Source organism: Budorcas taxicolor, chromosome 16 (genome assembly GCF_023091745.1).
Source record: "Budorcas taxicolor isolate Tak-1 chromosome 16, Takin1.1, whole genome shotgun sequence".
In the NCBI taxonomy this organism is placed as follows: domain Eukaryota; kingdom Metazoa; phylum Chordata; class Mammalia; order Artiodactyla; family Bovidae; genus Budorcas; species Budorcas taxicolor.
This window is the reverse complement of record NC_068925.1, coordinates 54,534,008-54,550,217: the sequence shown is the minus strand read 5'-3', so window position 1 is coordinate 54,550,217 and position 16,210 is coordinate 54,534,008. Positions and strand designations below refer to the sequence as shown.

Here is a 16,210-nt window from a genome sequence, read left to right as displayed (position 1 = left end):
GCCGCGCTCGGGCTTTGGGAGAACGGAGACCGGGACCGGAGCTGCAGGAGCCGCGGGCCTGCGAGGCCGGGTCCCCAGGGAGCCTGGGGCAGCCTCGCTCGCTCCCTCCCTCCTGGCAGGAGCCGCCGCGGAGCCTGCCGAGCGTTTCCTGCAGCAGCCGGCGCTGGGACGCGGCCGGGGCCGAGCTCTTCCCGGTGGCCCCCGGGCTGAGCGGCTCCCCGGACCCAGCTTCTGCCAGGTGACTCAGTCACCCCGACCCCGGCCCAGAGGAGGCAACTTCTACGGAGGGAAAACTTAGATTCTGCTTTAGCATCTAACTCCTTTTGCTGTGCAAGCTCTGCGGAACCCCAGAGGGTGTCATTTTGCACTTGACCAGTATTTGAGAAAAACTGCAGGGACTCGGTGGCGGCGAGAGGAAGAACCTTGTAAACTTTGGGGGCGGGGACATTTTCTTGGAAGTGACAAGTCGCCTCCGACCTGCAGTTCTGGGCCAGTGACGTCATCCTCGGATCAGCGGTTCTGAAGGGTCTGGGCGCAGCCGGCGGACCAACACCAAAAGACCCCAGGAGAGCCATGGAATCCACGCTGGCAACATCCAGTTCCGCAGCCTGCCCGGTCACCTTCTCCCACGTCTTTGGTCAGCAGTGCCAACTTATGGAAGCAGGTAGGAAGCGTGTTCTGGGGGCAGTGGGTGCTCTCCAGGGGCCCCAGGGCTGGAGGCCCATGTGTCTCTCACCTGTGCTGTGCTGTAATTTGGAATGTGAGGTTCAGCTAGTTAGTGACATGCTTGCCAGGCACGTCCACTTTAAAGTTTCTAGGATGTGCCAGGGGACTGAATTGCCTGGACAGGCAAGTGAGGCACCCTTTGATCTCACCACCTCTTTTCTTTGTGGCTACCTGGAGGATGTGGGAGGGTGCATCAGGAGGGGTCTGATGACACAGGGGCTGTGGTAACATTTGGGGGCAGGTGCCAGCCCTAGACAATATAGTTGCCTTTCTGTCCTCTTGTCTCTTTGCTGCTAAACCTCTGCTGCTAAGAGTGGTAGTTAAGCCATGGCATTCTGAGCGCCACTGGAGTAACAGATATTCCTAAGAGGGTCTGCCCCGAGCAGCGTCTCCCAGCCCTGGGTTCCACTGTAGGCATTCCTTTCTAGCCTTGGCTCTTCATAGAAACCTCACCTTTCTTGCAGAATGGAAAACTTGGTGTGGGCTGCAGCCTTACCCCGCGCCAGCCATCTTGCTAGTTCTTGCAATCAGCTGCAAAGAAAACTGGAATGAGGGGAATAGCTTGGTGCAAATGGTCACTGTGGTGGAACCCACAGGCTGGTGCTTGATCCATGATTTCAGCTGTGTTGGCGTCATAAGACATAGGCTGCCTGCTTTCTTGGAGTTCATTCCTACTGTTGGGCAAAGGGCCATGTGTTTCCTCAGTGGTTTCCTGGGTATGAAAGCGTTAATAGTGCACTTATGCTGTGGACGTCTGGAAGGTGGTGAGGAGAGCACTGCATTTAGGAGTCTGGGGCTTGAGTCGGTGTCAGTGGTGGCACAACCTTGGAAACGGCAGACCCTACCCCTACCCCTTCCCTTGGGAATCTGTCTCCAGCTGCAAAACAAGAGAACTGGATTTTGAGCTGCCTGGTCCCTCCAGGCCTTAGATTCTGTGAACTCAGAGGAGCCCAGTGCAATGGAGAAAGTGAACTTGAACAGTGTTCAAGGATACGATATATTTGCACAAGGTGGAAGCTCATAGACTAAGTGAATGAGGGCTCTCGGGTAGACTGCCTGGCTTTGAGTCCCAGCTTCACCTGGTAGAAGCTGTGTGACCTCAGGCATGTTACTTAGCTTCTCTGTGCCTATAAAGTGGGGATAGTAGGCACTGCCTCACAGAGTCATTGCAGAGATTCAGCATGTTAATGCACACACGGAAAGCCTTAGGACGGAGCCTGGTGCCTAGCCAGCACAGTTTTAGTGTAAAGTGTTTTTTAATGTTTCTAGGAGGTGTGGGGGCTTCCCAGGTGGTACTTGCTAGTGGTAAAGAACCCGCCTGCCAATGCAGGAGGTGTAAGAGACTTGGGTTCAATCCCTGGGTCAGGACGATCCCTTGGAAGAAGGCATGGCAACCTACTTCAGTATTCTTGCCTGGAGAATCCCATGACAGAGGAGCCTGGTGGCTACAGTCCATAGGACTGGAAAGAGTCGGACACGACTGAAGCGACTTAGCACACACAGGAAACAAGGAGGGCTCTGGGCAGGCATCCTTCCAGGGCCTAGTCAAGGCATATCTGTTTGCTGAAAGCATAGCTGCCCATGGTTATAGAAGATCAATGTGCTGCTCACCACCCCCGCCCCATGGCAGTTTAATTCTGGTTTGTCTCCCACTCTATATACTCAAGGAATATTTGACCTGCAATAGCTTAAGTGCCTTTACTGCTGTTATACATAAGAAGGAGGACTTGAGGTTTTCCTGAAGTTTTACACACCTTTCTGCTTCTCTGGAGTTACTGTGGGAAGGCAGATGATAGATTTCTAGAAGACCTCAGCGCTGTCCCCTGTGGCTTTATCCTCTAAGCTTTTGGAGGCATCCAAGCCTAAATCAGGTCATGGAATTCTCTGTCTCCTTAAAAGAAATCCTTTACGTCAAGCAAGCAGTGCAACATGGAATAATAATGACCAGCAGTCTCAAGGGAGAGCTCTCTCCCTGAAGACAGGCAAGGAGAAATAATTAACCTCCAAGTCAAAAGCCCTCACTCAGTTAGGTGAAGGGGGTTGAGAGCAAACACTGAGATGTCTCCAAGCAAGGCATTTGTAGTCCCGTAGGTATCACAAATGAGATCTTAAATGAATGTGAAAATGATTCCATGACTCCAGGGGCTCATAGCGGCTCTGTTCATCACATCCGTTCTCAAGTGAGAGACACACATATTCACTGAGTACCTACTATGTGCTTCCTCTGCACAATGCCAGGAACCACCGAGTCTAAAGGTAAGTTACAGCCTTTATGTGAGTAGATGATGATCTAGTTAGCGGTAAATGTAAAAGCATATTGAAGAAAAGAGAATTATGTAGATTGTGACTTTTAAATGTTTCTGTTTCTGAACAAACATTCCTATATATTTTACATAAACTCTCTTAGCTTTCAAAAATCTTAACCAGGTCATGTGAAAGGGTTCAGGCCTGAGAATTTGGCTCAGACACGTGCTTTCTTCCTGGCACTTTTGATGCTACATGGTGTCTTGGTTTTTTCATATCCTATGCCATTGCACCATACACACATCTTTGTTGCTTCCGGAAGCATTTAGAGTGGATCTGAAAGTCCTAGGAAGAACAGAGTTCCCACTGTGTGTCCAGATCCATCGCACCTGATCATAGTAGGGAAGATCACACCTGCCTCCTCTTCATGGCCACCTTGCAGGGAGATGCGTATTTCCTACTTAATGGGTGAAGTTTCTGTTCAGTTCAGTTCAGTTGCTCAGTCGTGTCTGACTCTTTGCGACCCCATGAATCGCACCACGCCAGGCCTCCCTGTCCATCACCAATTCTTGTCCATTGAGTCAGTGATGCCATCCAGCCAACTCATCCTCTGTCATCCCCTTCTCCTCCTGCCCCCAATCCCTCCCAGCATCAGTCTCTTTTCCAATGAGTCAACTCTTCGCATGAGGTGGCCAAAGTACTGGAGTTTAGATGTTGGCAAAGGTGGGATTTAAACCTTAGCCCACCCCAAAGCCCGTACCCCCAAAAGGCAATCCCATGGCTTCTGCAAAGAGTTTGTTTTTTTTTTAAAATCTATGTCTGTATTTCTGAAGGATTTGGAGGAGAGAGTAGCATTTCGAATCTTTCATGGGCTTTGATGCTGTTGCTCACCCTTTTCCATCTCCGTGGTCTCACACCCCACTTCAGAATGGGTCGTACTATGACATTCTCCTCTCTTTCTAACCCCCAACTCAAATTTCTTCCCCTTTCCTTTGGCCCTAAAATGGCAGGTGAGATGTTAATCTGGCCAGGCAAGAATGACTGATGGGGCCACCATTCTCCAGTCTTCCTGCCTGGCCTTCTTCAGGTGGGAGCCTGAGGCCACATTCCCACTAACTGACCTCACAGTATCCTGCATCACTCTGGCTTCCAGCTATTTCTTGCATTTTACTGAGGATGTTGGGAGACACTCTGCGGGGATGTACTGTATAGACTCAAGCTGGCGCACTGTTGGTCTCTGTAGCTGAATAACTCCTTTTTATCTCCTCCTTGGACCCCTTCCCAGGTGACGAAGTGGTAAAGAATCTGCCTGCTGATGCAGGAGACACAAGAAATGCAGGTCTGATCCCTGAGTCGGGAAGATCCCTGGAGAAGGAAATGGTAACCCACTCCAGTATTCTTGTCAGGAAAATGACAGAGGAGCCTGGTGGCCTACAGTCCATGTGTGTGTGCTAAGTCACTTCAGTTGAATCCGACTCTTTGTGACCCTATGTACTATGGCCTGCCAGGCTCCTCTGTCCATGGGATTCTCCAGGCAAGAATACTGAAGTGGGTTGCCATGCCCTTCTCCAGGCCTACATTCCATGGGGTTGCAAAATGTTGGACATGACTAAGCACAAGCACGCACATCCTTGGACCCCAAAATGTTTGACCAAGTTGCCACTCTGACCCTGGCGTTTGGTTCTGTCTCTGCTGAGGGCTCTTGACTCATCCCTCAGCCTAACATTCTGTTGTTTGGGGGACTCCAGCTTGCAGGTGAGGGCTTCTGGGGTCTTTATATCTTGCTGGGACTTGCTAAGCTGCCCCTGTGTCATCCTGGTTGATTTCCTACCGGTCCCATTTGAGTGGAAAGCATTTCCACAGGGTTACTGTGCTTGACCAGAAGGATTAAAGTCATTCTGTGCAGTACATCCTGCTGACACTGCAGGAATCCAGGCCCAGCTCAAGAGGGAGGGTGGATGGGAGGAGAGGGCACGAAGGTGACAAGACCTGATTACCTGGATGCTACTGTTCTGCATACCTCTGAATTGCAGCTCAGAAGTCACCCACAAGGTTTCCTATTTGCACCATCAGTTCTGGATCAGCCCCCAGCTCCTTACCATGCAGAAACTCAAAATAAATGCAAGTCATGTCTGCCTGTCTGTCTGACAAGTCAGGTTGGTACCTGGAGCCAGGGTCTGGTCATCTTTTGACTTTACTGCCTTGTTTCTTCTGAAGGCTGTCAGCTGAGCCACCTTTCCTGCCTTTGAACAATATAGGAGTCCATCTAGGTATACAACCTATATGTACTTGGAAGCCACTTGCCATAGTTGTAACCAAGAGAGGAGAGAACTAGATTTATGGCATCTGCTGTGAGGTGAGCATGTTGGTGGTTTTGCAAAAATTAAACAGATAAACATGAGCCAAAAGGAGAGTCTTGTTTCCTATCTTTTCATCTATGGGTATGGGAACACAGCTTTCAAGTTGCCATTTAGATCCCCAAGGGGTGGTCACCTAGGACCTGCCTGGCTGTTTCTCCAGTGTGAACAGTATGTTTTGACATTTGCGACAAAGAATTACCATAGTGACTACTGGCGATTGAGTATAACCATCAGTTCAGTTCAGTAGCTCAGTCGTGTCCGACTCTTTGTGACCCCATGAATCGCAGCACGCCAGGCCTCCCTGTCCATCACCAACTCCCAGAGCTCACTCAAACTCAAGTCTATCGAGTCAGTGATGCCATCCAGCCATCTCATCCTCCGTTGTCCCCTTCTCCTCCTGCCCCCCATCCCTCCCAGTATCAGAGTCTTTTCCAATGAGTCTACTCTTCGCATGAGGTGGCCAAAGTACTGGCGTTTCAGCTTTAGCATCATTTCTTCCAAAGAACACCCAGGACTGATCTCCTTTAGAATGGACTGGTTGGATCTGCTTGCAGTCCAAGGGACTCTCAAGAGTCTTCTCCAACACCACAGCTCAAAAGCATCAATTCTTCGGTGCTCAGCCTTCTTCACAGTCCAACTCTCACATCCATACATGACCACAGGAAAAACCATAGCCTTGACTAGATGGACCTTTGTTGGCAAAGTAATGTCTCTGCTTTTGAATATGCTGTCTAGGATGGTCATAACTTTTCTTCCAAGGAGTAAGCATCTTTTAATTTCATGCCTGCAGTCACCATCTGCAGTGATCTTGGAGCCCCAAAAAATTAAGTCTGACACTGTCCACTGTTTCCCCATCTATTTCCCATGAAGTGATGGGACCAGAGGCCATGATCTTCGTTTTCTGAATGTTGAGCTTTAAGCCAACTTTTTCCCTCTCCTCTTTCACTTTCATCAAGAGGCTTTTTAGTTCCTCTTCACTCTCTGCCATAAGGGTGGTGTCATCTGCATATCTGAGGTTATTGATATTTCTCCCGGCAATCTTGATTCCAGCTTGTGTTTCTTCCAGCCCAGCGTTTCTCATGATGTACTCTGCATATAAGCTAAATAAGCAGGGTGACAATATACAGCCTTGACGTATTCCTTTTCCTTTTTGGAACCAGTCTGTTGGTCCATGTCCAGTTCTAACTGTTGCTTCCTGGCCTGCATATAGGTTTCTCAAGAGGCAGGTCAGGTGGTCTGGTATTCCCATCTCTTTCAGAATTTTCCACAATTTATTGTGATCCACACAGTCAAAGGCTTTGGCATACTCAACAAAGAAGAAATCGATATTTTCCTGGAACTCTCTTGCTTTTTTGATGATCCAGCCATAGCAGATACTTATTGGGTGCTTATTTTGGGATTGTTGTTATGCTAAGTGCTTACATGATATCTAGTTTCATCCTTGTCACATCCTCATAAGGTAAATGAAATCATCCCGATTTTATAGATGAGAAAGCTAAGGCCCATAAATCCTGAAAGATGATGCTATGAAAGTGCTGCACTCAATATGCCAGCAAATTTGGAAAACTCAGCAGTGGCCACAGGACTGGAAAAGGTCAGTTTTCATTCCAATCCCAAAGAAAGGCAATGCCAAAGAATGCTGAAACTACCGCACATTTGTACTCATCTCACATGCTAGTAAAGTAATGGTGAAAATTCTCCAAGCCAGGCTTCAGCAATACGTGAACCGTGAACTTCCTGATGTTCAAACTGGTTTTAGAAAAGGCAGAGGAACCACAGATCAAATTGCCAACATCCACTGGATCATCAAAAAAGCAAGAGAGTTCCAGAAAAACATCTATTTCTGCTTTATTGAGTATGCCAAAGCCTTTGACTGTGTGGATCATAATAAATTGTGGAAAATTCTGAAAGAGATGGGAATACCAGACCACCTGACCTGCCTCTTGAGAAACCTATATGCAGGCCAGGAAGCAACAGTTAGAACTGGACATGGACCAACAGACTGGTTCCAAAAAGGAAAAGGAATACGTCAAGGCTGTATATTGTCACCCTGCTTATTTAGCTTATATGCAGAATACATCATGAGAAACGCTGGGCTGGAAGAAACACAAGCTGGAATCAAGATTGCCGGGAGAAATATCAATAACCTCAGATATGCAGATGACACCACCCTTATGGCAGAGAGTGAAGAGGAACTAAAAAGCCTCTTGATGAAAGTGAAAGAGGAGAGGGAAAAAGTTGGCTTAAAGCTCAACATTCAGAAAACGAAGATCATGGCCTCTGGTCCCATCACTTCATGGGAAATAGATGGGGAAACAGTGGAAACAGTGTCAGACTTAATTTTTTGGGGCTCCAAGATCACTGCAGATGGTGACTGCAGGCATGAAATTAAAAGATGCTTACTCCTTGGAAGAAAAGTTATGACCAACCTAGATAGCATATTCAAAAGCAGAGACATTACTTTGCCAACAAAGGTCCATCTAGTCAAGGCTATGGTTTTTCCTGTGGTCATGTATGGATGTGAGAGTTGGACTGTGAAGAAAGCTGAGCACCGAAGAATTGATGCTTTTGAGCTGTGGTGTTGGAGAAGACTCTTGAGAGTCCCTTGGACTGCAAGCAGATCCAACCAGTCCATTCTAAAGGAGATCAGTCCTGGGTGTTCTTTGGAAGAAATGATGCTAAAGCTGAAACGCCAGTACTTTGGCCACCTCATGCGAAGAGTAGACTCATTGGCGAAGACTCTGATACTGGGAGGGATGGGGGGCAGGAGGAGAAGGGGACGACGGAGGATGAGATGGCTGGATGGCATCACCGACTCAATGGACGTGAGTTTGAGTGAGCTCTGGGAGTTGGTGATGGACAGGGAGGCCTGGCGTGCTGCGATTCATGGGGTCGCAAAGAGTCGGACATGACTGATCAACTGAACTGAACTGAACTGAAGGCCCATAAAGGAAAGGAAAGTTAGTGTTTGATCCAGGATTCGAATTCAAGGCATCTGGATCCCAAGTATCTACTCTTTCCTGTTCTTCTATCTAGACTCTGTCAAATTTTCCAGCTCCCCTAGTAATTTATCTCCAGAAATACTTATTGAACATTCATGCCAGAAAATGTTTGCTGAATGAATGTGGAGTCTGCAGTAACCAGAGATACCAAAGATAAGTACTCTCCATTTTCCAGGAGTTTGTAGCTTAATGTGGGAGTGGCCTGTGTCTTCCATGTTTTCACAATACTATTCATAGCACGTTGTGTTGTGATTCCTGTTCCATCAGTGCATTCTTTATTAGACCCTCAGCTTCCTGAGGTTAGGAAACGTCATCTTCGTTGCCTTGGAGTCCTCCAGACCTCAGATGGTGTTTTCAACAGGAAGACATTGACAGGTCTGTGTTAAGTCAAATCCTTTTATAGGATGGCTGTCATCCCCTTGAGAAGCTGTTAGCACAATAAAATGGTGCATGTGGAATCTGGCAAAGCAAAACCATGGTTATGGTCACTCTTCTTCTCAAGACTGATTCTTCATAGCCCTCAAGTGAGCTTGTGGAATCAAGGGCTGTGGGGAAAGTGGTTTATCCCAATAGTCTCTTGGGCTGATCAAGTTGAGTACTTAAAAAAAAAATAATTTTGTTTATTTTTGGCTGTACTGGGTCTGCACTGCTGCTCGTGTCTAGGTGGAGTGAGGGGGGCCACTCCATGATTGCACTGTGGGCTTCTTCTTAAGGTGGCTTCTCTTCTCATGGAGAACAGGCTCTAGGGCCTGTGGGCGTTGGTGTTTGCAGCTCCCAGGCTCTGGAACACAGGCTCAGTAGTTGTGGCACACGGGCCTAGTTGTTCTGAGGCATGAGGAATCTTCCCAGATCAGAGACTGGAGACGTGGATTCTTCATTGGTTGTCAGATTCTTTACCACAGAGCCAACAGGGAAGCCGCCAGGTTGAATACTTTCAGGGGGCAGTCCTAAGATGGCAGAGGAATAGGACGGGGAGACCACTTTCTCCCCGACAAATTCATCAAAAGAACAATTGAACGCAGAGAAAATTCCACAAAACAGCTTCTGAACGCTGGTAATGAACGTCAGGCCCCCAGAAAAGCAGCCCATTGTCTTCAAAAGGAGGTAGGACAAAATATAAAAGATAAAAAGAGGGACAAAAGAGTTAGGGATGCAGATCCGGCCCAGAAACGGAGTCTTAAAAGAGGAGAGGTTTCCAAACACGAGGAAACCCTCTCACCGGCGGGTCTGTGGAGAGTCTTGGAATCTCGGAGGGCAACATAACCGGGAGGAAAAATAAATAAATACATAAATAACCCCCCCCCCCCCCACCGCCGCCCCCAGATTACGTGCCTAACGGCAACTCCCAGCAGAGAAATACCCTAGACATTCGCATCCACCACCCAATCTGAGGGAGCTAACGTGAGATAGCAACCAAAACTGTGGGATAGCCAGAGAGAGAGAGGGAAAAAAAAAAAGCTTGAATACTTTCAGCTCCAGGCTCTTCAAGGGAAAGCAGTTTATTGCTGGGCATGGTGCACAAAAGAGATGGTACCTGCCACTCACTGTCTTCCTCCAGCGTGTCCTCCGTGCCTAACCTTCCATCTTCAGTTTAAAGACAGGGTTTTCTCAGTATCCTGGTGATCTCTTTAGGGTGTAAGTACTGTCAGTGACACCCCTGGGTCATGCCTTGACCTCAGGGGTTCCCACCAATGGTGCTTGTTTGAGAAGAAAGCAACAGGGATGAGCTGGTCCATACATGCTTGGAATAAGCAGCCTGTATAAGAGCCCCAGCCTCTGAGCAGCATGGTCTTCCCACCGTTGTTTTATCAGAAGCAGAGCTTGGTTTCTAATTGGTCTGTTTCTTCAGAGACTTACTCATCAAAGGCAGGGACACATGGTTGTAAGATCTCAATTGTTTGGGTTCAAAACTCCCCATTCTGCTATTCACTAGCTGTGTGACTTTAGGCAAGTACCTTAATCTCTCTGTGCTCTGATCTCCTCATCTGTAAAATGAAGATAATAGTTTACGTCATAGGGTTGTGGGGCCTGACAATGAGTTCATATGTATGATGTGCTTATCACCGTGCCTGGCACTGAATGCATTTTGTATAAACATCTGCTGTCTATCTTAGCTCAGGTTGTTGTAACAAAATGCCCTAGACTGGGTGACTTAAGCAAAAATCATTTTCTTCTTACAGTTCTGGGGACTGAAGAGTCCAAGATGAGGCTGCCAGCAGGTCTGATGTCTGGGGAGAGTCCTCTTCTGGGTTTGCAGACAGCTGTCTTCTCATTGTGTCCTCACATGGTTGAGAGCAGTGAGAGAGCAGGTTCTCCTATCTCTTCTTGCTGCTGCTGCTGCTGCTGCCAAGTCGCTTCAGTCGTGTCCAACTCTGTGTTACCCCAGAGGCTGCAGCCCATGAGGCTCCCCCATTCCTGGGATTCTCCAGGCAAGAACACTGGACTGGGTTGCCATTTCCTTCTCCAGGGCATGAAAGTGAAAAGTGAAGGGTGCTAATCCATTCACAGTGGCTCCACCCCCAGGACCTCATCACTCCCCAAGACTCACCATCATCATCAGGTGAATTTGGAGAGGACAGAGTTCATAACACTGTCATTATTGCTGTTTCTTATTAGCACATCTGCTGTTACTGAGACAAAGTTTATAATTAAATTAAAACATTCCTTATGATCACGTCTTTCAGACTTGTAAAAAGTTCCTACTCATCCCTTGGCTAATCATTACAGTTAAAACACACACACACACACACACACACACAGAATAGCAACTCTTTCTTTTACTCCTAAGGTCAAGAATCAACAGTCCATGAGAACTTCCACCCACCACACAAAAGCGTGTTTGTTTACAAAAGGTCTCATTGGACCCAATGTACCTGGAGCAGTTCCTATCTCTCTTTCTGATATAATTATCAACAGTGTCTGCGTTCATTCTCCAGCATGTCCTCATTCACATAATAAAGTATAGGATCAGCCTTAATAAGGGGCAGCTGAATAAATAAAATTCAAATGTTAGTTGAAATAAGGAGTATCTGATCTTGGAGGAAGCCTTTTAAAGTTAAGAGACAGTGCAAGAAGCAAATGTTTGCTTTGGAAATAGGGGCCAGAAAAGTCAGGTGAGCTGGGCGCCACTTCTCAGTTTCTGGGGAGCCATGTCCCAGCTCTTATTCTCCAAGAGAAAGCCAGAGTCCCGATGTTTCCATGAAACCTCCCAGTTCTTGACTGTGTATTACTAGATGAAAGACTGTGGATTCCAGAGGGTCAGACTCTGACAGCTGTGTCCTGTCCATGGGCCACCAGTTGACAGTCTCTGCTTCAGGCCCTCCTTTCTCATCAACAGGACTCTGATTTCGGTTCAGAATCTGCTTCTGGTGTGAGTGGTAGGCCTACTATATGCTGTCCCATTCCCCTGCCTTTCCTGGAGTAAATGTGAGTAAACTGAGAGGCGTAGACTGAGGCCCCGACTTCGGTCTATATTCTCTTGCATAGCTTCCTGGAGCCGAGGACTGCCCCAGGCCTCAGGACTTCAGAGCCCTTGTTTCTGAGATACCCTTCGCATTGCAATAAATACACTTAACTTGAGCTATGGATGTTTCCTCCCTCATCTTAGTCTTAGGAACCTGGAGAAGACTTGGTAGCAGATAGAGAATAGAAACAAATAGAAGCAACATAGTCTGTAGGGTCCAAGACATTCCAGTTTTTGATGTGAGGTTGTGCCAGTCTGGAGTGGGCATTTGGGAGCTATCATGGAACCATTAGTGCACTGTCCCCAAGCAGCCCAGGTTGGGGGCATCAGGAGTGGATCAGTCTCTCTGCTCTTGATGGTGGTGCAGAAGGACAAGAGGGGCCAAATCTAGGTTTGGTGAGTTTGTGGACATAGCTGAGTAACTGGGAAAATGGCCTTTTGTAGAAAAATACATTAGAAACCCTGCTGTGCCCTCAAGTTTGCTCTTTAGAAAGTTCTGGAATTAAATCACTGGTGGGTTTCTCATTGGAAGGTAGCTTAGGTGGGAAGAGCCCACCAAGAATGGGGCTGTTAAGGTGCCTTTTCTTGCCCAGGGCATACTTAGTTTTCAGACTTGATCTCATTCTTGGACCTGTTCTCATTAGGTCCTATGTGGTTACTTACTCCAGCTTCTGAAAAGCTTGGAGTTAATTTCCCTCTTCAGGCCCAATTGCTCTAACAGATAAACTTTACATTGAGGGCAGAGCTTTTACCCAGACAAGCTTCCTCTTGTTGTTCAGTCGCTAAGTCATGTCAGCTCTTTGCCACACCACGAATGGCAGCATGCCAGGTTTCCCTGTCCTTTGCCAACTCCCAGAGTTTGCTCAAACTCATGTCCATTGAGTCAATGATGCTATCTAACCATTTCATCTTCTGCTGTCCCCTTCTCCTCCTGGCCTCAGTCTTTCCCAGCATCAGGGTCTTTTCCAGTGAGTCGACTCTTTGCATCAGGTGCCCAAAGTATTGGAGCTTCAGTGTCAGCACCAGTCCTTTCAATGAATATTCAGGGTTGATTTCCTTTAGTATTGACTGGTTTGATCTCCACTGTCCAAGCTTCCTCTGCCCTTCTCCAAATGAAATGGAATGGCTGTAGGTGTGAAAACTCTGAAGGAAAATCACATTCCTCTGTGAGGATCCTCCTCTGATGTGGCTGGTGGGTGAGTAAAGCCCCACCCACAGTGGGAATTGCCAGACAGCAAAATGTGAGGAAGGTTTCTATACAGGTCAAAGGGAAAGTGAAAGTCACTTAGTTGTGTCTGACTCTTTGCGACCTCATGGACTATACAGTCCATGAAATTCTCCAGGCCAGTATACTGGAATGGGCAGCCTTTCCCTTCTCCAGGGGATCCTCCCAACCCAGGGATCGAACCCAGGTCTCCTGCATTGCAGGCAGGTTCTTTACCAGCTGAGCCACAACGGAAGCCCAAGAACACTGGAGTGGGCAGTCTATCCCTTCTCCAGCAGATCTACCTGACCCAGGAATTAAACAGGGGTCTTCTGCACTGAGATATCAGGGAAGTCAATAGGAAACCTCAAGGCAATAGGATTGCTTGAAGTCTTAAAACCAACAATGTGATGTTTGGACTAGGGATTGTAAAAGTCCTGCTGTAAAAAACTGTGAATGTGTAAAATAAAGATAACAATGATGTACTAGGATTCCCACCTTTCCATTCCTTCTCCATCTGTTATAGTGGTGACATTTGGACCTTGACAAATAACCCATTTATAGTTTTGTTATAGTCTTAAACCTATCATTCTTTTGGACATTGACTCTTTTGACCAATTCCAATCTCATCTGTCTTTCTAAGGATGTAAGGACTGAGCTGGATGACACAGACACAGTCTTGTTTTTTTCCCAGAAAGGTAAATGTGCTTTCATTGGTCCTTTATATTAACTGTCCTCCCTAGTGCCCTATTTACTTTTTGTTTTAATCTGTAGAGTCCAGTGTCAGCGCCATGAGAGGAGGGAGACCCAGCCTTGAACATCAGAGGGACCATCATCCAGTGGTCTCCCATCTAAGGAAGAAGACAAAGCCATGAGATAGCCAAGTACCCAGGCTGGGCTCCACTTGCATCTCAGGACTTCTTGAAACTTGAAATCTTCTCTTCAATCTTCCTGAAGTCATTATCAGTTACCCATAGTGAGGACAAGTTAGGACACTTGAAGAGAGGGCTGGTTAGAGAGCAGGAGTACAGGGAGAAGAGGGGAGGTTGTTTTCCCCCCTGCTGGTCCAGAGAGCTAGAGGGGTGATGTGATGCAGGAAGAGAGCCAATTTTGGGAGAGATGGTGGCTTGGCCTTGTTTCCTAGGTTAGAAGTGAGTCTTAAAAGGAATTTATGCAGTGGGTTCTGAATTTCTGCAGTGACTGCAGCCCTAGTTGGGAACCCCAGGGGAGACAGGACTCCAGAGAGTAGTCAGAGCTCCCCAGCTTTGGTTATAAGAGACATGTGGGCCATCCCTCGGGGCTCTGGGAGACCCAGGTGTCTACCAGGGAACACAGAAAGATCTCTTTGGGGACAGGGCAGGGCCTAACACCTGCTCAGTGCTCCATATGAAGCCTCCTGCATGGAAGAACTAGGATTTGGTCTAGCCAGAGGAGTGGAGGCTGGAGAGATGGGGCAGAGCTGGGATGTGTCCTGGGATGGTGCAGGACACGCACCATCACCAGCACAGAGGAAATCTATAGCATAGAGACAGGTAGAAAAGGAAATAGTCCCCTAGAAAGAGAACCCTCATACCTCCTTCCAGCCTCCAATGGTCAGCACACCTACTGCCAGTTCAGCAGTGGGATATTGACTAGAGAAAGCCAGGGTTTGAAGAGTTGCATTCTGGAGACCAGGCCAGTGATAGGTGAGATGATCATATGTGGTTGGGACCAGGAAGGACTATAGAAGGGTCTCCACATTTTTCAGTATCACTGTATCTAGTGTTACTAAATTAGACCAATTGGGTATAGATATCTAGGTTGGCTTACTCTTCTCTCAGCATTTTGGGTATGACATTCTTCAGGCTTCTATTGTTGCTGTTGACCTATATTAATTTTGGAGCTATTTCTCTTTTAGGGTATCTTCCTTTTCTATGAATTCGTTTTTAAAATATTTGTCCTGGAAGCTATGTAGTTCTACTGCATGTCTGGCAATGGATCTAATTTTATTCATCCTGTTTGGGGTTTGTGCTTCTCAGGTCTGAAAATTGATGTCTCAATTCTAGAAAATATTAAGCCACTTGTTTCTCTGAACACTGATTCTCTCCCATTCTATCCTCCCAGCCTATCTTAGAAAATATTGAGAGACCTGAGTTGAACTTCTCCATCTGACTTCTTTTTCATCTTTTCCATTTTTGTCTTTTGACTGCATTCTGGATAATGAGTTAAACACTATCTTCTGGGTTCATTAATTTTCTTTCTGGCTCTTCTAATCTTCAGCCTAATTGAGGCAATCAATTTTTCATTTAATGTCTTTCTTTTCAGCTATGCCACGTGACTTGTGGGGTCCTAGTTCTCCAACAAAGGGTGGAACCTGGTCTCCCTTTTCCAGTGGAAGCAATGTCCACAGGGAATTCCCCATTTACTGTCTCTCTTTTTTGAAACTTCTTGAAGTTCTATTTGGGTAGTTTCCAAATCTTCCTGGTATTCATTTTACCAAAGTGATCTCTTGTCTTATTTGCTCTTGATTTTATCTTTAATATATTTAACTGTTTAAAATCACACTTACCTGCTAAAGGAATTTGATAAATCCATTTCTGACATTCTTGAGTACAGTTCTTCTGCTTCTCTCTTGATTCATGTCCAGAATAGCTTATGACCTCTTGTACTTTGTATGTTTGGATTCTGAGCTCATGTTTGGGGTTTATCAGCGAGATATCATGTTATTGTAGGTAATACGAATTTTTGAGCTGGGAATTTCCTCAATTCTCCCAAGTAGTATAAATTTAAACCCAAACCCATTTGATGGCCATTTTGGGATAATGAGCAATTAAGAGATTGCCCTCTCTCCCACCTCAGTCCAGGACTCAGACCCTGTCTCCCTTTGCTTGTGTGCAGGACCCTTATCCAAGTCCCCTCATTCCTCTAAGGCTTCCTGATGGTGAAGTTCTTTAAGACTGGTTTGTGAGGGTGTGTGTGTGTGTGAGTGAGTGTGAGTGAGTGAGTGTGAGAGAGTGTGTGTGTGTGCGTGTTGTAGTTCTGACTCCTCTAATCAGTATAACCTGAGGCCGTGTGACCTCCGCCATGTGCCAGTGCAACTCTAGCATCCACTTTACAAGACCAGCAGAGGCCTCTGAGCAGCCCAGGTATCAGTGCATGCCATCACTCTGCTTTCAGTTTTGCATCTCTTTGAGGGTTTGTTGGATGTATTCATTTCCTGTGGCTGCTATGA

The 16,210-nt window shown here is 46.9% G+C and overlaps 1 protein-coding gene across 1 annotated transcript in view; it reads left to right on the top strand.

Moving 5' to 3' along the window:
* Positions 1-573: 573 nt before the first annotated feature.
* Positions 574-16,210, top strand: part of KAZN (kazrin, periplakin interacting protein) — a 1,324,556-nt gene continuing 1,308,919 nt past the window's right edge. Inside the window, exon 1 of the mRNA XM_052653947.1 lies at positions 574-664. Coding sequence (XP_052509907.1) covers positions 574-664 — 91 coding nt within the window. The remainder of the gene's footprint in view (positions 665-16,210) is intronic.